This window comes from Heloderma suspectum, chromosome 3 (genome assembly GCF_057233095.1).
Source record: "Heloderma suspectum isolate Gila_16-S chromosome 3, 16-S_ref, whole genome shotgun sequence".
In the NCBI taxonomy this organism is placed as follows: Eukaryota; Metazoa; Chordata; class Lepidosauria; order Squamata; family Helodermatidae; genus Heloderma; species Heloderma suspectum.
Window position 1 is genome coordinate 157,913,512 of NC_139460.1, and position 23,584 is coordinate 157,937,095.

The 23,584-nt window shown below is 41.7% G+C and overlaps 2 protein-coding genes across 7 annotated transcripts in view; one reads left to right on the forward strand and one right to left on the reverse strand.

Moving 5' to 3' along the window:
* Positions 1–14,845, reverse strand: part of PIBF1 (progesterone immunomodulatory binding factor 1) — a 148,050-nt gene extending 133,205 nt beyond the window's left edge. For 2 of the 4 annotated variants that reach the window (XM_084844848.1, XM_084844844.1), the window contains exons 1-5: positions 14,819–14,845; positions 13,387–13,683; positions 11,711–11,811; positions 10,415–10,613; positions 9,295–9,414 (exon numbers count right to left, since the gene is read on the reverse strand). In XM_084844848.1, the coding sequence (XP_084700974.1) occupies positions 9,295–9,414; positions 10,415–10,613; positions 11,711–11,811; positions 13,387–13,638 (672 nt within the window). In that variant the 5' untranslated portion in view covers positions 13,639–13,683; positions 14,819–14,845. Of the gene's footprint in view, positions 1–9,294; positions 9,415–10,414; positions 10,614–11,710; positions 11,812–13,386; positions 13,684–14,367 lie in introns of all 4 variants that reach the window. The other 2 variants (XM_084844846.1, XM_084844847.1) reach the window with 2 other exon arrangements.
* A 170-nt stretch (positions 14,846–15,015) lies between these two features.
* Positions 15,016–23,584, forward strand: part of DIS3 (DIS3 exosome endoribonuclease and 3'-5' exoribonuclease) — a 29,470-nt gene continuing 20,901 nt past the window's right edge. For 2 of the 3 annotated variants that reach the window (XM_084844841.1, XM_084844842.1), the window contains exons 1-6: positions 15,482–15,760; positions 18,717–18,874; positions 20,037–20,230; positions 21,154–21,227; positions 21,709–21,873; positions 23,047–23,214. In XM_084844841.1, the coding sequence (XP_084700967.1) occupies positions 15,500–15,760; positions 18,717–18,874; positions 20,037–20,230; positions 21,154–21,227; positions 21,709–21,873; positions 23,047–23,214 (1,020 nt within the window). In that variant the 5' untranslated portion in view covers positions 15,482–15,499. Of the gene's footprint in view, positions 15,320–15,481; positions 15,761–18,716; positions 18,875–20,036; positions 20,231–21,153; positions 21,228–21,708; positions 21,874–23,046; positions 23,215–23,584 lie in introns of those variants that run through there. The other variant, XM_084844843.1, reaches the window with a different exon arrangement.

A 23,584-nucleotide genomic window follows, 5' to 3' on the forward strand; every position in this document is an offset into this window, starting at 1 on the left:
ATTTATATAAAATTATAATTTTATACACCTGTTGTGCCCCCATCATCTTTTTTTTCTAAACTGAACTGTCCTAAACTCTTTAGCTTTTCCTCATAGAAAGATGCTCCAAGCCCTTGTTGATTTTTGTCTTTCCATATTTTTTCAGTTCTATCATTTCCTTTTTGAGATGTGCATAGCTGTCACAATTTTTCTCCCACACCCTGCAAAATATGCGACAAAGCACTATCGTAAGCAGCATCCAAATAGAAAGAGGAAAACACACAATGCCCCGGTTCACATGCAACAACAACCCATGGCCACGCTGACTCCCATGTGCACGCTACTTCCATTTTGAATCAGATTTAATCAACAACCCAGGAACGTCCCATTCTTGGATTGTTTGATTGACATCAAACCTGGAACTCTGAGTTGTTTAGGGTTAAACAACCCAGAGCTTAATCCAATGTTTGTCCTTCAACAACCCATGTTTGTCCTTCAACAACCCAGAGTTCTGAGTCTGGATGTCACATTGATTAAAGCTGACTGAAAGTCAAAAAGATGAGCAGAACGCTCACTCCCTTGCTCACAGCCCCACCAATTCATGGGTTAAACAATTCATGAATCGGCATTACATGTGAACCTTGCCAATGTGATAACTCCATGTCACATAACGTACAGGAAGAAACCTGCTATAGGACACCCTGTAAATTAGATCAAACATTTATTGCTTATGGCCACAGGCCTTTGCAAAACTTCACACTAACTCTAAAATATATTATACAACACATTGCATTACAAATACTCAAAATAAATACTAAAGATGTAAAATACAGTAAATAAAAACCCAAATCAAGGACAAAGATGCAAATGATAAAGCAAAACAAATAACAAAAATTATCATCGGGTCAGGGCATCATGATGATGGGGGTTGGCAACTTGTTGCCCTCCAGATCTTTTGGACTACAACTCCTATCCACCCTAGCCCACAAAGCTAATGATATGGGATGATGGGAGTTGTAGGCCAAAACATCTGGAGGGCCACAAGTTGCCCACCCCTGATATATAGCAATACCTGAAAGTACTTTTGCATGGATCCTTGAGGCTGTCACCGTCAGTATCCCCATGGCAAGTGTAAAGTCTGTTCCCATTCTCTTTCTCTCCTGCTAGTGATCAGATATCACTCTAGTAGATTATCATATGCAAGCAGCATATTTAAAATTATAGCTTTTCTGAAGTTAAAATTAATGACAAATATGAATAAAACACCACTTTTTTCACGCTAATACATTCCTGCTGGTTATGTTAATGGTCAAATGTGAGAGAAAAAACCACACACAATCTGACCTCAAGTTACTCGGGTGTGAAAAAACAAAAAAAGGAGGACACCGCTTGCTTGATGACAACTAAGGAAATGAGCAGTAGGTACTCAGAGCACCACCTTAGGACCCCATCCTAAGCACTTCCTGCTGGGAAGAGGGAAACCTGTTCTAGGCTAGCTATATGTCATGGCTAAGCTGTTTGCCATCACTTAAGAGCACTATATTTTTCCTAAAACCTCCAAAACCTGACATTCCTAGTTTATATCCACTCTCTAGTCCAAAGACACCAAACCTAGAATTGCTGTACAAGTAATCCTTACTAACTGTATGTCAATTTGGGTGACAAGGAAGAATTATTCCCCAACCCCCTCAACCAGCTGAGTCCCACACTAAAATGTAGCTAATTCTGACACTGGGCAAGATAAAGGATAAAAAAGCCTGTTAGTTATGAATATTGGGTTGACTGACCCTCTTCTTATATGGCTACTTTAGGGTGAAATAAATTTATATTGTTTGGGATGCAAGGTAAAGAGTTATACTGTTTGTCAATAAGTAGCCTCTGACCCAGTTCTCTCGTTAACAGTGACAAATCATGGGTTAATTAACCTATGATTTGCTGGGTTGTGTACCACTTTTGTTTTGCATAACCAACCTCTGATACGCCTGACTGTAGGTTGTTGTGTGACATGCAAACCCGGGTTCGCATATCACACAACAGTCTACGATCAGGCCAATTGGAGGTTGATTATGAAAAGTGGAAGAGGCATGCAATCAGGCAAATTGTGGGTTAAGAAATTAACCCATCATTTGCCACCATTACTTGCAAACAGACCCTCTATCTCAATTACTACTTTCTTAAAACTGTTCTAGGAATGTCTATGGTCTTCCTCTTGCAATGTAATTCTGGTCTTCATCTGTTAGAAACATCTTAGTAAGCAGCTTTGTAAAATTGCTTTTGAAGATTGCATGCAAACTTTTCAAAAAGATGGAGAAATAGAAAAATATGTCTGCAAAATTTATGAAGATTAAAGTTATTACCAATAATTCTAGGATGCATTTTATGGCATTTACAGTAATTGTAATTTTTCCACTTTGATGAATTAGACACCACACAACTGCTGAAGATGACAATCTTTTTCTACATATGGGAGTGCCAGGGTTAAAATTGTCTCATTTCATTTGGCAGAATCAGGGTTTCTTCGTTCATGTTATGAATGTGAAGATATGCTGAAGTGATCAACTCAGTTTCAAATCTGATACCCGCAAGCAGCTCCTTTCACAGATATACGGAATGTCTAATGAAATATATTTCTGTAGAGCAAGTTCGGTTACATCAAAGTACGCCTGGTAAAACAGTCTGCATTCACAGCGATTGAAACTAGGACCAATTTCATTCGTATTCTAGAGGGCAGTAGGTTAAATTTGGAGCTTTTCCCAGAAACTGAACCTTAAACATTTTTAATGAAAAAAAAGATACAGCACCCTCTACTTTCCCTGAGCAGCATTGTCAGCAATGATCTTCTTTGATCCATGGAAGCAAAAGCATAGGTTCTGGATGTCATGGCAGAAGTAGTTCAACCACAGCTGAGTAGATACTGACACCAAGTAGTAAGAAATAGCAGACTCAGGTGTAACTATTTCTGCACGTGCGTCTCAAAAGATATTTTATTTATTGGAATCTTCGTTTAGATGCAGATCAGATGACTGCAAGAAGATATGAATTTCTTTGGATTTTTATCTTGTCATTTACCATTCTGAACGTTTGCACGCAACCTAAGAAGTATTGACTGCCACATAGAAGCATGTACACTTTAAGCAAAATAAATTGATTGTCACGCAAGCATTTAGAATTAGCTCTTGCAACAAGATTGAAATTTATGGAATTGCAGTTGGTTGTAATGCTCATGAAATTATGATGATGTTGCCTGTTGTGCAACCTGAAACTTGACCATAGCCTACTTCCATCTCATTAAGTTACTCATGTTTTCTGCAAGGTTTTTTCGATCTGGAAAAACCTACAGTATACCACCATGTCTTGGCACAGAAGCATGTTTTAAACTTTTCATGAACATCTAGCCTGCAGAAGAATTCTATATAACTTTAAAGTTCACATCCTCCATCTGCACCTACTACCAGGCCCAAATAGTGTCCTCTTGTTTGGTCACTGTTTCTTTTTCGCCTAATGATTTCCGGGAGAATACCTTGATGCATTAGAAAGGTCTTTCAAAGCACAATGTTTGACAGAGATGAGGGTGAGAAGGGGAAGGGCTAGGAAAGGTATGTGCAATGATTGGCTCTTCTACATAAGGCATTTTCCTAGGAGAGTTTGTCTCCTTTATATCTTTTCTTGCTTATTTGAACATTACATTCTCTGAATGTCTGGGACATACATAATCTATATTGTTGAGGGACAATGGGGAGTGGAGATTTGTTCATTCCTGGGGGAAAGAAAGATTTGTACCTACCCAGGTCCCTGCTTTGTCAGAAGCCAGTGGTTTGGTGTATTTTCTTTTTTGATTTTTATTACAAGAGGCTGACAGGTTGTTCGAAGAAATAATTTAGTGCACGATTTGGCTTTACATAAGCAAAGGCTGGACTTTCCCTAAATTTCATATCAATTTCAATGCGATGATAATATAAGATATGCAGTAGTGTAGATCAGAGCTTTCCAAACTGTGTGTCGCGACACATTAGCGTGTCGCTGGCAGTGTGTAGGTGTGTCGCATGAAAATTGTGCGGAAGGGCACCGCGGAGTTCCCTTACTCACGTTTGCTTCGCTTGGTCCCTCCCCCGGAACTTCCTAAAGCAGCTAATGTTAAAGCAGCTTAGCTGCTAAGGCTTAGGTGCTTTAACATTAGCTGCTTTAGGATCACGTGGCGTCTTGATGCAGGACGCACATGATTGGCGGTGTTGGAGCGGTACGGTGAGGAGTGTGGTAACGCTGGCTGCACGAGGAGTGTGGAGAATTCGAAGTTAGCAGAGCAATTAGTTGAGCAATTTGCAATCAGCTCCGGCGAGAGGCTTCCCCACGTCCTCAGTGTGGCTGCAGGGCAGCGGGGGAGAACAACGGCCCGCTGGACGTCCCCAGGACAGGGAGGGCTGCGCCAGGCAGGCGAGGAGCTTCGAGCCTGCGCTCCCCAGAAAGGTAGAGGCGCGGGGCGAAGAGAGGGGAAGGGAGGCACTGCCCTGGGAGCAGAGCTCGGCCAACACCGGCGCGGAGAAGTGGCAGTGGCCACCAGCCCTGTGTGGTTTCGGGTGTGCCCTTCGTGGACTTCTGCACCGCGCTGCTGTGCGGCCAGGCCAAAGTAACACACAGGTGGAAACGCCACCTCGGACTGCACCAAGCTGGCCGTTCGCCATCTTGGCCAGTCGGAACAGAGCTCAGTTGATTTCTGCCATTTATTTTTATTTTTACTCTGCTGTAATTGTGGATTAACCACCCACTGGCAGTGTACCACCGGAGAGTGCTGGAACTGGACTCTGGACATAGGCATTGCAAGTATTTACAGCAGTATAGCCTTGTAGCGAGACATATATATTTACACCATTTTTGTTGGACTTTTGCTTCTCTGCTTCATGTGTTTTTGCAGCTGAGCTCCTACCTGGACCTGGAAATGGTAAGTAGTTATTGGTGTTATTCAACTTTTTAAAATTCTTGCACATATTTACATACTGTTACTCATAAATGACAACAATGTATGTTATTATCTTACAAATCATATATTTTAAAAAAAATAAATGAAAGGTTTTCATGAGATATGTTGTATCCCCATACATTTCGTTATTACAATTTATGTATGTGTCCGTATCTCTTATAACGGGTTAGTTTAACCTCCGGTTTGCTAGTAAAACTGAATTACCGTGTCACGAAATGATGCATGTCTAAAAAGTGTGTCACCAACATGAAAAGTTTGAAAAGTTCTGGTATAGATAGATACTTCTTTGTTCATGGAATGTATCATCACATACATGCAGGAGACAGCAAATATGCTGGATACTGACCACTTGGCATACATACCTGCCTCCAACTATCACTTTAAACACTCCACATACTCTATTTCCTAATGAGCCATGTTCTACTATGCACTCACATCTACTTCAGTCCCTTGTACACCTTTCCCACAAAGGAGTTATACCAGGCATTTCTAAACCTGCAATACCCACCAAGCAAAATGGACCAATACTGCCAGACTGTTACCTAGGAGTAATTGCTGAAATGCTATGCATACTTAGTTAGCGATTACCCACACGAAGTCTGTGGGACATACTTCCAAAGAAACAAGCATAGGATTGTGCTGCATGTAACACAACCCACTTCTTGTGACTGTCAACTCTCAGATCTCCAACGAATTCTTAAATATCACCTCTGCGTTCAGTATGTGCTCATTCATTTTTCAGTCTCATCTTGTAAAACTGTGTCTCTTTCAACCACTCCACCCCTAGGAGGCTTGTGCATTTTCACTGACCACTTCATGCACACGACAAGGTTGCTAGTCTTTAAAGTACCACAAGATTCCTGTGCTTTAAAAAAAAAAAAAAACGGCAGCAGAATGTCTCACTATTTGTTTAATTTCAGTGACATTATACATGTTCTTCATGTAGTATCTTCAACTGTAGAAGTTAATTATGAGCTGCTCCCAACAGAGAAAAATTTCGTAATGCCCTTGGTCAATAGCAAATCACTGAGGGATATCTTCTTCTGTAAGGCTCCATGGCTTAAAATGACTCACAGTGCAGTCCTATAGAGGTCTACTCAGAAGTAAGCCCCACTGAATTCCATGGGATTTATGCTCAGGTAAGTGTGTATAGGATTGCAGTCTCAGAAGCTAATTCTGGAATATTCCAGAAATAATCCAGTAAATGCATATGGCTCCTGGAAGTGGGACAGATGCACTGTTTTATGAGGCGAGACAAAATTAATAGTTTTCTATGAAATTAACATTTCCACCAAATACAAATTATAATCCAATTATAAAATTGAGAATCATTTTATATTTTTGCTTTTAAAGGGTGGATGAATTCATTTGAAAGATTGATGAAGGGCTGATACTTCAACTTTTTTCCGTTAAGACATGCATCAGTGGTCTTAGTCAGGAAATACAGGGAAGAGAAGAGACTCCTTTGAATTTGAAATAATAACAGGTATATCTTGGGGCCTTATCAGTAAAATATGTCAAATATTATGAGATTTAATAAAAGATTATCATTTTATAAAGCAAATGAGAAGTCAGAAAGGATAGCCTACCATATAGATGAATGAGCTTGGATATGGAGAAATGTTCCATCAAGTATGATCTCACCAGAACTGAAGGAAACATTTTATAAACCCAATATCAATGGTTTTTGCCACGTCACTAGGTTTGTATAATTTTTAGATCTAGGAACAATGTATGCTGGCAATGTTTTGCTTCACCTGCAGATTTCTTTTATATATTCTGGATGTGTTCAGCTGTTAAATATTTCTGGAGAAATGTAATTGGGAAAACTGAGGAAATTACTGGATATTTATGATTTTATTATGTTATTTGAAGGAGAGAGTATAAGATTCTGATGTATAAGTTTTAATTAATTTATGAACAGCAGCTAACATTTGTGTAGCAAGGTACTGGAAGACAGCTGATACCCCATCTATAAAGGATTGGTATTTGAAAATATGGCATATTGCTGTTCTGTCTAAAATAAATCACTTTTATGGAATAAAGGGGAAGTAAATGTCGATATACAGTACTTTATACAGAAGTGGATCCTACTTTTAGCACATTGGAGTGATACATTTCTAGGTACCATACAACAAGTTCCATTTAATTCAATTGAGCTTATTTAGAAAAACACCAACTGTATGCTCAGAAGTAACTCCCACTGAATTCTATTGAACTTTTATTCCCAGGTTAAGTGTGCTTGGGACACAGGAAAAGCATCTCAAATTCTGAGCCCCAAATGAAACTCACCCACTGTTCAGTATGAATTACTCAGAAGTAAACATGAATAGCATCAAAGAAATCAAGGCACAAGTAAATCTCAGTTGCACTTTCAGATGTTTGCACCCCATCTATAGAAGTCACCCTCCATTTAGTCTGAATTACTCAGAAGCATGAATATCATCCAAAAAAGTCAAACTCATTCCTACTCATATGCTATTTTAACCATCATCTGACCCACTAAAATAATTGAAAACATTGCACTGTACTATTATTTAGATATGACTGAGTGAGAACACCAGTTGAGACACCTTTAGCCATGACTGAATGGGAAAATAGGAAGCTGCAGCAACAGCTCCAGAAAAGAATGCTGAGCTCCAGAAAGTAACAAGCATGGAAAGTAGCAAAATCTTCCAATAGCGTCTGAGGCAACCATGAAACTCTGAAAACTAACATAGATTACTGAATATTTCTGAGGCAACAGTAACCCGCTCCAGAAATGTGGAGCATGGACTAGAAGGCCAGAATGTGTTTGAACACAGCACACTCTGGCAAGGATTCAGATACACAGTTGTGTTCTGGCAAGCACTTATACTGGATCAGAGCACAACATGGGATAAAAGTCAAAAGGGGAAGTGGTGACAAAAAGGGTGGGTGCTCAGCAAGACCTTTGCGTGCTGGATTGGGGAGCCTTAGTTCCCCATCCCTGCTGTACAATCATTTGTGTTTTTCTCTTTATTATGAACTAATATTTGGAAGGCTGAAAAAAGAAAAAGTTGATGAACTGATAGCGAACTTTTAGATCTGATTTCTACATAAAGAAAATAGAATGGAAACACACAGCATGTTTACTGATATCCAGTAGTATTTGTTTGTACTACAGAAAAAGTTATGGGTTCAACTCAAATATGATGTACACACAATTGCCACATTGCTTTGATAAAATTTTGTAACAATGTCACACTGAAGTTTATTAGTCTGGTATATTCAAATACGGGAGTGTTTTTAAAAACCTATGAGAAGAAACCTAGTTCCATTCTATCTTTTCTGAAATAGCATTTCAGAAGCCAAAGATAAAGGTTTTCAACTGACTTTGGTCCAAAACAGAATATCTTTAGTTTTTCATTACATTAAAAAACCCCAAAAGGAATTATAGCAAACAGGAACTTATAAATAAAAAAATAAGACAACTGCAGTCTCCAATTAGGCACTGCACCAAAAGGTAAATGTATGATGAAGGACAATTGCAGTGACACTACACCTGAGTTCTCATAAAAATGGTTTCCCACTCACATGACCAAGACTTCGTGAGCTATGAGCTCACACATTCCCCTCCTTTTTTGGGCCAGCAAGGAGATAGAAAGCTTCTGAATTTAAATCACAGTTACCTGTGACACCAAAATTTAGGGAAGTCTAGTTCCTTTAAACTACAGTTAGAGAGAACAAACCAGTATCAAACCATGGGTTCAGAACATGGCTTGGTTAGTACCTAAAGTTTAGATAAAACCACAGTTCCACAAGTTTGGATGTTAGAGGGAACTGTGGTTATTTAAAACCAGAAGTGGATGCTTCCAATCTCTTCTTCTGGCATATGAAAGAAAATGGGACAACAGAGTGTGTGAGCACAAGGTTCACCACAGCTCACTTATATAGCAAGAAACTATGGTTTGCCAGTATCTCTGAACCAGGCCTTTGTCAAACCTTGTACAAGTCTCAGATGTGGTTCGGTGGCTGCACACAAAGCCAATAGTTAGTACAGAAATGGAAGGGACAGCAACAGGCCTGGATGTAACATACCTGCCTATGCCCCCAAGGGCTTATCAAACCTGTGCCTAATATGTTTCAGTAAGTGGCTTATGAGATTTCAGCTAATAAGTCAACAGGGTAGGCTTAACTGACAAAAGGCAAGCTGCCCTTTATATAGTTCTATGGGACTGAGGTATTGGTTAGGAAAAAGTAAATCAGTATATGCAGATACCCAACAGTAGGCAGTGTGCTATACAGAAATACTGCAATGTTCAATACCTGATACTATTTCTGCTTTGAAACAATACTTTAAAAAACACTGACATACAGACCTCCATCAAGTGTTTCAGCTGGGATTTATAATCATTCAATTCTTCAGATGCTGTTTCCTTCCTCACTTGTAGTTCACTTAGCTCTTTTCTTAAGGGATGTACTGCTTCATAGAATCTAATCTAGAAAGCACAAGACAAACACACAGTTATTACTCTTCAAATGAAGTAAAAGGATTATAAATATTTTATACCTTTTATCCTCCCTATCCACTTCCTTCTTTCCCTGATTTCACTTCACTTTGTAGCTTTTAGGCAAAGGCTTGCCTTTTTAAATTCTGCTTAAAGCACTTCAAATAAACAAAGCACTGTATCAGGGTTGGGGAGCATTTTTTCTGCCAAGAGCCACATTTCACTGCTGGTGGTGGACAGGGTCACCTCTTTTCTCCCTTTCTGCTACACCCATTCTCTCTCTTTTTCTCTCTCTCCCCTGCTTTCTCCCTGTCCAGCAGCCTGCTGGGGGAGGGACAGATCACTTTCGCCAGAAATACAATATTGTATTTAATATCGTTACAGTACTGATTTTTAATACTAAAAATTAGGATGAATTTCAGAGGCCTCTTACATCTGCCTACTAGTCCAGTAGATGACTACTATAAGATAATAGTTGATTAGATGGACCATAAAAGGCCAGAGGCAATATTTCAGTTCCAGCGTTTTCTGATAAGATCTTGGGTGTGAAATGTATTCTATGCCATGTCTCTTTGAGCAGTGCTCACTGAAAATAAGGGTCACAAGATCAACACAGATCAGAATGCTACCTCATAAATTAAGCTAAACACATGGAAAGGTGGTGCTCATTACACTGACAGGTTATGGATACTAGATAAAAAAATCAGGATTCATTATTTACATGAAATCATGTGAACGCGAGGAAAGCAGACTTTTATAGAGAAAGGGCTTTTGAAAATGCAGATATACATTTTACACATCCACATTGTTCCAAAAACCATTGACATTTATATCAAAAGTATATCCCAGAATATACTTTTGCTGCATTTGCAAAATGCTTCATTTGTTCTTGCTCTATTACCTCCATCAAAGTGAACTCTCTAGCACCGACAGATTTAAGCTTCTGACATCTCATCAAACTACTCAGTTTACTGTGAACTCATGTACTTACGGACACATATTCAGGAATAGAAAGTTCATCTTCTGGAAGAGATCTGAGTTTGGTGTAGTATTCATCAGTCAATTCAAGGTCATGCAAGCTGCGGCGGATATCTCCAGACCGTTCTCTTAACTGATGATTATTCTTTTCTAGCTGCTTCTGGCGCAACAAGATGGTTTCCATTTCCTGTTTCATTAGTTCTTGATGTTTTCTATGAAAACAGGAGACACAGTATTTGTGATTTACCTAAAATTTGTCCTACAAAGTTAATAATTTTAACTCCTTTGAATTCACTTTTTCACAAACCATAAACACTAATCTCATAAAATGAGTAGAACTAATGACACTTACTAAAAATTATATAAATGAAAACTAGTGTTACTTCCTTACTGTTTAATACCTTTCATGTTATAAACACCGCCAATTCATGTGTAGAAGCCAAATGTATAAAACCCAGATAAGCACTAAAGGCTTCATTTAACTGAGGGTTAAAGCCACCACTGATGCTCCTGAGGGCGCATGCAGCCTGCGTGTTGTCCAACCCCGTTTTAGACCATCAAGGGTACTAAGACTATGTAACATAAAATTACCCAGAATATGGATGTGCTGTGCTATCCTGAACACTTCAACATCATGTTCATATTTATTAGAAAATATTATTGAGACAAAAACATCAGAGGTCCGGCTTTCTGTGAAGTATTTTTCTTCCTTCATTAGGCTCTTTGTATTGATCTCTGTGTAAGTACCCATACTATATGTTACACTCTATACAAGTATTTGCAGGAGTTAATAAAGGAGTGGTTCAGAAACCACCAAACCATAGTTTGGCATTACACGCACTTTGTCCTCCTCCTCCTCCCTACTACTCTCACACACAGCAATTCCATCCCTCATTTCCTCATCTGAAGCAACCCATCTTTTCTCCAACTGCAGTTTGCACTTAATCTGAGAAACCAGAATGGGCAATTAAGAGTTTAAGAAACCCTGGCTTCTAGTCCTGGTTTACAGGGCAAGCACAAACCAGTTTTCTGGTTTGGACAAAACTAGTTTGTTGGAAATCAGGAAAGGGGGGGGTGGGGCAGGAATCTTTGTTTGCATAGGGACGAGGAGAAAGCACGCTGGTCTGAGGGTCCAGCCCAGCTCACTGATATGTGTTAGCTATAGCTTGGCATTATGTCTGTATCTCCTCAAAGATTTGAAGTGTAAATACATAATGCAAAATCTGCACAAAGGATTGACAGTAAATTACAATTTAGACTCTACTTCTGAGTTCAGAATACATTAATCTTGATTTCTGCCTTTTCATACCGAGCATCTTCTTGCTGTAATGCCAACTGGTTATCTAGTCGTAAAGACAGCAGCTGTTTCTCATGGAGAGCATCATTAAGTTTCTCTTCTAATTCTTCAATCTAAAGCAAATATTTAAATATAATAAATTAGGATTTGTTGAGGTGAGGCAAATTTAGTTTTTTTATGAGGTTCCAGATTATATGGAAGTGAAAAATGAAGGCAGTTACAGTTTTTATTACAATTTTAATTATACGTTTCTGTCCCACACAGTATTAACAGCAAGAGCTGGATTATTCACGCACCCCACACACATTTTAATATGTCCAAAATCTCTACCTTACCCATCTGCTTCCTTAATTCGGACACTGTAGGTAACTCTTTCCTGAATTTTAAGCCATCTACACACTTGGAATAGCATGCCTGTTGGCCACAGGGCTACACTGTGGAAGCCATATGCCACCATTGTCCAGGATCTATTCCACTGACCAGCTGCTTGACTCTCCCTCAACTGTCACTTAGTGGCAGCCGCTCCATCAGGCTACCTGAACTGTTTCCACCCAAGCTGGTCATTATAAGAGTGGTAACTTTAAGAACTGGTGCCAGAGTTTGCTTTTTTCATCATCCTTTCTTCTGTTTGTGTTGTGCATTTTAGACTGCAAGCAAGAGGGAAGGGACTGTCTTCATTTTTTAAAAAATGGACCTGTAAGCCATCCTGAGAGTCTTTTTGGCTGAAGGGTGGGGGGGAAGAACCTTTAAAGAAAGAAAGAAATAGCCACTTTAGGTGATTATAAGAACTTGGTCTTGCTCAGTAGAACTTCTGACTTTTTTCCTGAATGGCAGGCCTTTGTGCCATATCAAACACTAATACTGAAAAGAGCTTTACCTTGAAACATAGAGAGCTGCTAGTTAAGAAACAAATTCAAGCACCCTTGGGGAGGGATTCTAGTCATATAGTTCTTTGAAACTAGACCACTGTATTTGCATTTGGGAAATGTCACTTACTCAGCAATATTTAAAGATAAGATTGGGCAGTTAGCTCTCTAGGCAATAACTCCATGCAAAAATCATTCTGATCCCTATAACGCACAATGATAGATTTACAAAGTTAAGTCCCTTCCCAGTCTAGTTCTAGCAGTCCAGTCACAAACACATTAACTTGGAAGTACGTCCCAGTACCTCAATGTGAATTACTTCCAAGTAAACATGTTTCGAGTGACTTGTAAATATAAAACAGGCAAAGCATGAAAGTGGATTTCTGTATTATCTCTTATATGCAAGAATATGTAATGATACTTAAAAACTCATGTCCCTGCTATGCCAGCATGATTCTTATCAAGGCATTTAGAACAGCCCCTTCCGCTAACCCAGCCTTCCCCAACATGGCGTCCTCCAGATGTGTTGGAACACAACTTCCATAACGCCCAGCCAGTATGGCCAGGGGAAAGCTAACCCATGCTATTTATGTTCCAAAAGGGAGGATGCTTGTCTCATTTCAGCGGGGGGACCTTTGTACTGCAGACACACTTCTGAAGGACAAAATTGACATGGATAAAAAATTATGCTGGGAATGTGACAAAGGATTCTTCCTTAAAAGATAATTAACGAGAACGCATGACTACAGCTACCAATAATTGCTTTGTTACTTGCAACCCTAGAACATGTGAACATGCACACACATATGAATAAGCTCTTACTTTCGTCAGATATTCCACCTTCAGGTTGTCTAACATCAAGTTCTTTTGGGAAAGCTCTATTTTCAGTAACTGGACATTATGAAGCAGCTCTTTCCGTTCAATAAGCTGTCTAGTAATTTTAACGGTGCCTTCCCGATCTTCTGAGGAAGAAATATCATCAGTGGGTATTGTAGTCTCCAAACTAATATCTTCTGATTCCAAAGAGCTGGACACATTAACTTTTTTGGATTCCCTAGAGCCTTTCCGTGACATTCTCCTGTCAGTGTTGAAAGATTTTCTACAAACAGTTCAAGCAGCCTGAAAAGTTAAAAAAAAAAAAGAAGCACTCATAAGCAGAAGGGTTTTATAGAAGATTTCATCTTACAACATCTGAAACATGGCAAAGGTACAAAACCAAAAGCTACATGCTCACATTTCATCTAATATTCATGAAATTATCTTCTGTGAAATAAAACATTTATCAAACAGTAATGCATTCATGAAGCTGTTATTATCTGAGATGCAGTACTGTAGGGCTAACATGGCCTAAAGGTGCAATCCAATGCATCTTTAGACAGAAAGAAGTCCTCCAACTCCCAGCATTCCCTGGCCAGTATAGCTGACTGGGGAATGCTGGGAATTGCAGGACATTTTTCAGTCTAAACATATATAGGATTGCACTCTAACTCAAATATTCTTTGTTTAGTCAACAAAAGATCATAAGACTGCAGAACAACACCTGTACTGCTTCAGTTATATAAATTCAGGAGAAGCACTGGCTATACAATTTTGTAGTTTGCAATGATCTGTGCATTCCAAAAGCTTATTACATTAAGTGAAAGTAAAATATTTATGTTCTCTTCCTTTTTGCTCACATTCCTGAGTTACAACTTTAACGTATTCCTACCTCCCTGAGTAAAAAGTGGGCTGTTTTCGGACACCATGATCAACCATGGCTTATTATGGTGGGAATAAACCTAGCCGAGCTACCCCCTCCTTTACCGTTGCTTTGGGAAGTTGTTGATTCCCCACCAACTGCAATATGGGAATAATATTACCAGCCTGCCTCACAAGACTGCTGTAAGGGTTGTTGACAGAATACGTGTGAAGGGCATTGTTCTCAAAGCAATACGTCAAAGCGATTACCACTAGCGATTAGCTAATCTCCACTTGCTCTCTGATCAACTACACAGCAAGCATCAGATAAACAAAACCTATCAGCCACGGGAGCTCGAAAGGGAGGAAAGAGAAAGAGAGTTGCGGGGGGGCAGAAGTCAAAGCGGACGACGGTGGCCCGGCTGGGACAATTATGCCCCTTAACGGCCAAGACATCTCCAGCGCCCTTCCATGCGAAGTCAAGCCGGTCCTCCCCCTGTACTATAATTTCACGCGAGCGGAGGCGAGAGAGGAGAGGGGAAAGAAAAACGGAGCGTGAGCCCCCCCCCCCACTCACCTCACGTCCCCTCGAGCAACCGACTGCGCACGCGCCTCTCCCACTGGCTCGCGCATAATCTCGAGAAAAACTCTGTCACCATGGTAACGAAACCCACGCTATAGACGGGAACGCCCGACACGCTGGTTCTCCCGCCGATTCGCACGGCATGCCGGGAGTCGTAGTTGACCATAGAGATAACATGAAAGTTGGGGGGCGGGGCAAGGTTAGAATGACGTAATTATGGCGATTGAACGTGAGATAGCCTGACTTTCCGGTCCCAAACTGAAAGGCGCCGTCAGTTGTGGTATCTCTGAGGTGAAAGCCATCCGTGCCCGGCATGGCATCGTTCAGCCAAGTAAGGCCGGAACTGCCGATGAATGCAGACCTGTGAGGGAATGCCGTGGCAAGTAGAGCGCCACGCTTCCGTTTCCTAAAACATGAGCGTAAGAACACGGCACCCTGGAGATTAGACGCGGAAGCGGTCCTCCGCGCATTGCTCCGTTCGGGTGGAAACCGGAGGTGAGCGCTGTTCTGCCGAGCTCCCTTCTCGTATTCCTGTCTCTACGGTGGCCTCCCTCCTGCCCTCGCCCTCAGACGTCCGCCCTCGGGGGGGGGGGGGCATTGCGCGCAGGGCATCCTGGGAGGCGTGGGGTCTTTCCGGTTCCCCGCGCCTGGCGGCCCGCTGTCCGGAGAGGGAAGATGCTGACTTCGCGCACGTTCCTCAAGCGCACGCGGGCCGGCGCGGTCATGAAGGTGGTGCGGGAGCACTATCTGCGCGACGACATCTCCTGCGGGGTGGCTGCCTGCGGGCTCTGTGGCGGAGGAGGAGGAGGAGAGGAGGAGGGCGGCGGCAGTGGCCCGGGCCGACCCCTCCTGGAAGCGCAGCCCAGCGGGGCCGTCAGCAGCCTCTGCCCCGACCCGCACTACCTGCTCCTGGACACCAATTTGCTGCTGCATCAGGTAGAAAATGCATGGCAAGGTCGTCAGGAGATCAGATCCCAAGCCTCATCTGTTCCCCACCGTGGTGGCCCAGATGCCCGTGGGCAAGCAGGCGTTAGAGACAATCGCGTACTGCCGCTGAGCAGCCGTCCTCCAGATGGGTCGGACTACAGCTCCTATCAACCGCAGCCAGCACGTCCACTCTAGCTGGGGATGACGGTTTGCAGTCAACACACCTGGAGGGTGCTAGGTTGGGGAACGCTGCCACTGAGTGTGGAGGTTCTGCAGTAGCCAACAAGATGCCTCTCGGGAAGCCTATGAGCAGGATATGAACACAATCACCCTCTCCCACTGCTGCTCCCCAACAACTGGTATTGAGAGGCACACTGCCTGTGACCCTGAAGGTAGCAGTACCGCTAGGTGTCTCTTCTGAGGAAGGTTCAGAGGATGGCGACAAGGGAGAGGGCTTTTTGGTGGTGGGGCCCCCCAATTACGGAATGCCTGAGGCCTGCCTGGTTCCAACATTGTCATATTTTTTGTGCCTGGTTAGGACTTTCCTCTATTCCCAGGCATTTGATGGGTTGTTTAATTCATCAGTTGATTTGGTTCCGCTTGTTACTGGTGTTTTAATTTTTTCATACGGTGGTTGTATTTTAGTGGATAATTGTTTTACATTTTTAGTGTTTTGATTTTTGTTTGTACGTTGCCTTGAGTCTTGAGAAAGCTGTATAAGAAATCTAAAAAATACAATTACTACTAGTACTACAACTAATAATATATCCATCATAAGCCATCGATAGCCTTATTCTCATGAATTTGTTTAATCCTTTTTAAAAGTCAGCTACGTTGGTGGCTATCACTACATGTTGTGGTATTGAAATCCATAGTTGCCATTGAGATGAAGGGAGAAAGTAATGGGTTGGCCATTGTTCTGGCTCCGTATAAGCAACTTAGGTCTTGAATAGATTAAAGACCTAAGGGCACAATCCTGTGGCCTCTAATCAGTGGTTAGACGGCCATAGGATTGGTCACTTCCCTGAGAACCGACCTCCATCTCCTCCCCTTGCCGCCTTCTGGCAGTGTGGATCGGCTCCGCGCCCGGAAGAACAGCACAGGGCGGGCCGGGAGGTCGGAAGTGCCGGTACGACACTTCCTATATGTCGTCCGGCCTCCCCACCCCATGCTCCAAGGTCTCACAGCTGGACAGCCAAAATCGGCTGTCCAGTCGCAAAAGCAGGGGAGCAGGAGCACAGATGAGATCCGCTCCTCGCACCCTGCATTGGATAGGCTGTCGCCCCCAAGTTTGGAGGCGACCGTCGATCCCCGTAGGATTGCTGTCTAAGCTACATAAATTCCTGGAGGCTATCAATGGCTACTAGTTCTGATGGTTATGTGCTACCTCCAGTATCAGAGGCAGTATGCCTGTGTACACCAGTTGCTAGGAACATGGGTGGGAGAGTACTGTTGCACTCATGCCCTGCATGTGGCTTCCTGGTCGACAGCTGGTTGGCCACTGTGTGAACAGAATACTGGACTAGGTGGACCCTTGGTGTGATCCAGCATGGTTCTTCTTATGTTCTTGTGAATATGTGCAACTTTCTTATTTATGTTTATATTTTATTTATTTTTTTATTATTAAATTTATTAATCGCCCATCTGGCTGGTCACCCAGCCACTCTGGGCGATGTACAACATACAATAAAAACAGTTTAAAACAATAAAATTCTACAATAAAAAAAAAAAAATATTCTGCTTGTGAGTCAAAATAATACCACCCCCTTCCCAAGTGGCCGCAGTCATAAAAAAATATAAACTTACAGTAAATAGAGTATATATTCATGGCATGTATTTTGGTGCCAGCATATATTATGAAGAAAAGAATCCTTTCTTGCTGGATCTTCAAAATGGTAATTTCTGCCAGAAATGCTGTGTTCAATGTCTTATTCTCTTCTGCTTTCTTCTCTTGGTGAAGAACAAGTTAGTACTGCTTTCAGTACAATGCAACAATAATGGCTGTAGGAAGATGTTCTTGGGAGGTGGTCCCTAGCTTTTGAGCGTAACTTGTTCTTAGGTTGGCGAAACACTGGTATCTTCCAGGTGTGAAGTCAGACTTTTAAGGTATAGCTGCCATTGTGTTGTGTGTGTTTTACAATTTTGATCTTTAAACAGTCATGGAGAAGAATCCTATCAGTGGCTATTAGTTGTGATGGCTGTTACCTCCAGTATGGGAGGCATCATGCTTCTGAATACCAGTTACTAAGGGACATGAGCAGGAGGTGCTATTGCATTAATGCCCTGCTTGTTGACTGCGTAAGAAGAGCCATGCTGGATCAGACCAAAGGCCTATCTAACTCAGCATGCTGTTCACACAGTGGCCAACCAGCTGCCTGTGGGAAGCCCACAAGTAGGACATGAGTACAATACATCATCCTGCACGTGTTCCCCAGCAAGTGGTATTCAGAGACATACTGTGGCTAATACTGGAGGTAATATATTCCCATCATGACTAGTAGCCATTGATAGCTTTATCCTCCTTTGTATCCTGGGGTGGGAAACTTGTGGCCCTCCAGATGTTTTGGCCTACAACTCCTATCGTCTTTCACCATTACCTATGCTGGTTAGGGCTGATGAATGTTACAGGCCAAAATATCTGGTTGGTTTTTGGTCTGATCCAGCATCGCTGTTCTAATGTTCTTACTTATAAGTCATTCAAGGTGCAATCCTATGCATGTATAAACCACTGAAGGCGCAATCCTATGCAACTCTCAGCATGCCCCAGCCAGCATGCTTAGGATTGCACCCTTAAAGTCTTTTTACTTAGCTTAGGGTGGATTTAAACGTTTAAAAAGTACAAATAGCAGGAGGACTTAAGAGCAGCAATTTGAATCCAATAAACTTCACTGCCTCTCTATCTGATCTTAACTTTTGGTGGTTACATATTATGAGGATTTGCTCACATTATATATTTTCTTTCCAGATTGATATACTTGAAGATCCAGTTATTAGAAATGTGATCATTCTTCAGACGGTTTTGCAGGAAGTAAGGAAGCGGAGTGTGCCAGTATACAAGCGAATAAGAGATGTGATAGCTAATCCTGAAAAGCATTTCTATTCTTTCACTAATGAGCACCATAAGTAAGCATGACTACCAATAATCTACTTCATTCTTTTAACATTTGTTTGCTAACAGATACAGTTAACATATACCAATAGTTCCCTATGTGATATGAGTATTGTTTAAGGTGCAGGAATGTTTATTTGACTAAGACCTTCATTAGAAGAAGGTACTGAAAATTCCACAGTGCAAGAAGAGGGAGGCCCCACTGAAGTTCTTTGAATGGTTAAGCATGTTTGGCTCTAGTATCCACATTATATGCTGCCTGTACACTTTATGCATAGTAATAATAACTTTATACATTGCTTTTTTTTTTTTTTATTAAAGAAAGAGACCAGTGCTCCCTGCATATTCACAATGTAAATGACAGGAAGTAGTGAAGGGGAATGTGACCCCAATGAGAAAGGGAGCAGAAAAGGAAATTATCAGAGAGGAAAAAATCTGATAGAAGAGGTGGGTCTTCAACTGCAGTGTGAACAGGGATGTGTATGTGCTGGGCAGTCCACATGAACAGCATAGAGAGTGCAAAGAGATGGAGACAGGAGTTTGAAGAACACTGATTGCAGGTTCAGCTAACTGGTCTGTAGGGTGCGGTTCTTGCTGCATTTTGCAAGATGATATAGGATCTATGTCCTCTTCCTCACTCCGGCAGTTAGCTGGATGTATTTGTCTGTAGACCGTTAGGGAGAGATCCTGTGGTCCCTGGGTGAGCATCCCAGGGACCATAGGATTGCTTGTAAACCCCCTCTAAGGTCAGAGACACCAACCCTGGAAGCGGGGGTCAGAGGTCTGACCCCAGACACCTCCCTATTTCAGCTGATGTGGAAAGAACCATGCTGGTTGCCCCTCCAGGATTGGAAACTCAACCTTGGAGAGAGGGAGAGGGGGGAGTCTGGGGGAAGGGGAGGGGAGGAGGCTGGAGAGGTCAGGATATGGCTTATCCTGAGCCTCCTTCCCTCCCACTCCGTAGCTCCCTCACTAGATGGGCTGAAAATACTGGAGATCAGAGGACGGGGCGATTCTGAAAGTCTTCCTGGAAGCTTCAATAGAATCGGGCGGGGGTGGAGGCGATTGGCTACACTGAAATAGCATGCCGCCCTATCAAGCAGCTCCTCTCTCTAACCTATTGAGTATTGCTTTTTAATTTGTAAACTGATTGTTGGTTTTGTGTTTTGACTCCAGGGAAACGTATATAGAACAAGAACAAGGGGAAAATTCGAATGACCGCAATGACAGAGCCATCAGAGTAGCAGTAAAATGGTACAATGAGCACCTGATGAAGCTACAAAGTGAAGAGAAGATTCAAGTTATCTTGCTCACAAATGACAGAAAAAATAAAGAGAAAGCTGTGGAAGAGGGAATAACTGCTTATACATGTAAGTCCAGTCTTCAACAAAAGCACTTACTAACATGTCTGGGGCAAGGATGTGTTTTATCCTTGCAAGTAAGACTGCCAGAGGGGCAGATGATTGTATTGTAAGGCTTACAGCTGGATCCCATGCAGGGATAAAAAAAATCCATATAGAGCTGCTGTAGGGAAAGAAGGCTGGTATTAAAATGTTCTGGTAGGAAACCTGGAGTAGATTTCTTCTAGAGGAAAGATTGCTGAAAACAGAGTTCTGCTAGAATGTGCTCTGGCACAGCAGGGGCTGGAAGCTTTTTGCAACCTACGCATTGGTAGTTCTGACTTCTCAGTTTCCTTACCAGAATTCTTTGTGCATGTGCTTTCTGCAGCAGAGTGCTCCTAGCTGCCCTCTCATCCCCAAACATCCTCAGTGTTGTCTTCCCAAGACTGAGTAAAAGTGGGAGTGGAGACCCAAATGGAGGTGTTGCTAGATGGGAATTCTGCAAAACAAGGAGTGGGTTTTTGGAAGAGGGAGTGTGTGTTCTCTAGTTAGTTATAGAATGCTTGCTATATAGGTGGGAGGAGTATTTAATTTCTAAAAAGCAGTGCACCAACACTTGTGAGGGAGCAATTTTTTTTGTCCTATAAGCCTTTCTCCTTAATTCTGTGTGGAGAGGGACAGGACAGGTTGCACTTGGTGAAAAGGGCAAGGCACTCTGCATGTACTTAGAGACACTTTTACTCCTGCTAGCTAGTAGAAATAATCCTTGGCTACCAAGCCCAGGCATAATTTGTGGACCCCAGTGTAAGTCTTATAGTCCAAACTGAAGTTTTGCTGCCTCAGTAGCCAATTAATTCAAACACTTTACTATTGAATTGTTATATAAATCATTATTAATTGGCTTATGATTATTGTTATACATAAAAGTGTGTTTTTATTGTATCCTTTTGTAGGTGAAGAGTATATAAAGAGCTTGATAGCCAATCCTGAACTTGTAGATCGACTTGCTTGCTTAAATGATGATGGGGTATGTTTCAGAACTCTGAGTAAGAAGTCTCTGTAATATGAATGGTTCATAGTATAGCTTTCCTATTGTAGAAGGTTTGCTGCGAAACCTTATCAGAATATTTTCTTACCGAGATTATTGGGAAAACTCAGAACAGGATGTGCGAATTTGATTACTCTTTGTGCTGCTTAGCAATGGTCTCTGTTTACCTTTGCTGCCACTCTTGATGTGGCAAGGAGCAGAAGGGAGGGTGGGAAGGTTGCAAGCTGAGGATAGTTGGCATAAGGCTGCTTCAAAACTCAAGCAAACAAGAAGGCTACCATAGTACCAGGAAAGCACAGTGCAGGCATGGAAAGCACAGTTGTGTATAAACTGGTGCCCTTGAGCATAGTCTCCCTTGTTAAGAGATTGAGATTTGAATTCTGCATTGCCATTTGATGGGTTGAAACTTACACTAATAACAGTTCTCTGTTGTGTGTCTCTGTGTGTATGGCTTTTACAGAAAGAGATTGAAAGTGGAAGGATCATTTTCTCAGAGCATCTTCCCCTCAGCAAACTGCAGCAGGGCATTAAGTCTGGCCTTTATCTTCAAGGAACTTTCAGAGCTAACAGAGATAATTACCTTGAAGCTACAGTTTGGGTTCATGGAGATGGGGACGAGAGAGAGGTTTGTTTGATACACAGTTGCATATGAAACCATTTATTGGAGAAAAGGTGTAGTTTTTTGTTTGCTTTTGGATTCCTTTGTCTGAATTTCTTCACATTTACATTAAGGCAGGCAATTGAGTGGTGGGAGTGGCAGAAGTGTGTGTTATACTCCTCTCTTTTTTATAATATATAGTGAATTTCGTACATTTCAGCAGTAATTTTTAAAATGTTTATTAGAGAATGATTCACACTGATGTCAGTGTGGCCTATTTCAGAGTAAGCTTCCTTAGGTTTGTGCTGTCAAGCTACATCCATGGAGCACATGTCCTGAGTATACGTCAGGTTAGGATTTGTTTGATTTCCATCCCCATCACTGCCATTCTGACCCTCAAGAGTGACTGGGGATGGTGGCAACACAAGGGACTGTAGTGGAAAGGACAGGAAATCCATGTGTGGTTCTTCTGAACAAAGCTATGCTTAAACCACTCTAGTTTTGTTTTATATCATGATGTTTTCTCATCTTCAGAGTTATTAGTTGAAAGTAGACTTTTCAGCACGTTCATCGTTCAGTGAGGAGTGTGACGTACAAATCTGTTTAATGAAAGGGACATAAGTCTGCAGTCATGAAGCTTAAACGTGGCTTAAACATCGTTGAATATTCCATCTCTAAGTCATGTTTGGCTGTATACCAGGATGTGAAACCATGATTTGTATTTATAGCTAAGTGTTGCATCTGCACTGAGAAGAATGTTGTGAAGGCTGTGTACCCAACGCTGCTTGTAAGGTGATAAGTAGGTCTTGCTGGCATCTTCCTACACATGCCATATCGGTGCTGAGCTTTGCTTAATGAGCTAAGCCATGGTTTCCCTGTATGTTTGGGATCTTAGCCAGGATTAAAGCAACAAATCACCATTAGGGTTATGCTTGTACTGAGCTACTGTGGAAGGGTAGATGATACAACTATTGTGGTGGGCAACCTGCAATTTTACCCTATTAGCAACAGGTCAGTGCAAATTTTGTCCTTTCACTTGAGACTGCTTTTGGGATTCATCCAGTCTCTCTGTTTGGAGATATCACTTCTGGAACATATGGCTAATTTAGCTTACAACCAGGAATTTCTCTACTCTTTTATTGGAGCTTATAATGTGGCTTTATTAACATTTAAACCTGATTGTTTACTTCATGCTAATAGGTAATAATACAAGGACTTAAAAACCTAAACCGTGCAGTCCATGAAGATGTCGTAGCGGTGGAACTTCTGTCAAAAGATGCTTGGGCTGCACCATCCTCTGTGGTCCTGCTTGATGATGAGGGTCGGAATGAAGACGATGTGGAAAAAGAAGAAGAGAGAGAAAACAGTGTATGAAATGAACATGCCAGGTTTCTCTCTTCTTCTGCACTTACCCTTTTCATTCTTGCAGTGAAGTCTGCCTATTTATCAATGTGTACATCTTAATTCTATTTGATGGTTGGTTATGAGGAGGGTGTGCATATCTTGTCATTCCATGCAACCTCAGAAAAAGTACAGAATTTTATGCAGTGGGCAAAATTCAGCATCCTGAGAATTTCAGCTTCTTTAAAAGCACCTTTCTAGCCCTTTAAGTGTAGACAATGCTGGTTGAAACCTTTAAATCTAGATGGGGTCTCAGTAGAATTGCCAGGACCAGGGATGGGGCATATGTGTACTGCATTGTTCCCTTGGTCCTCCCTAGGACTGGTAGAGGCAGATT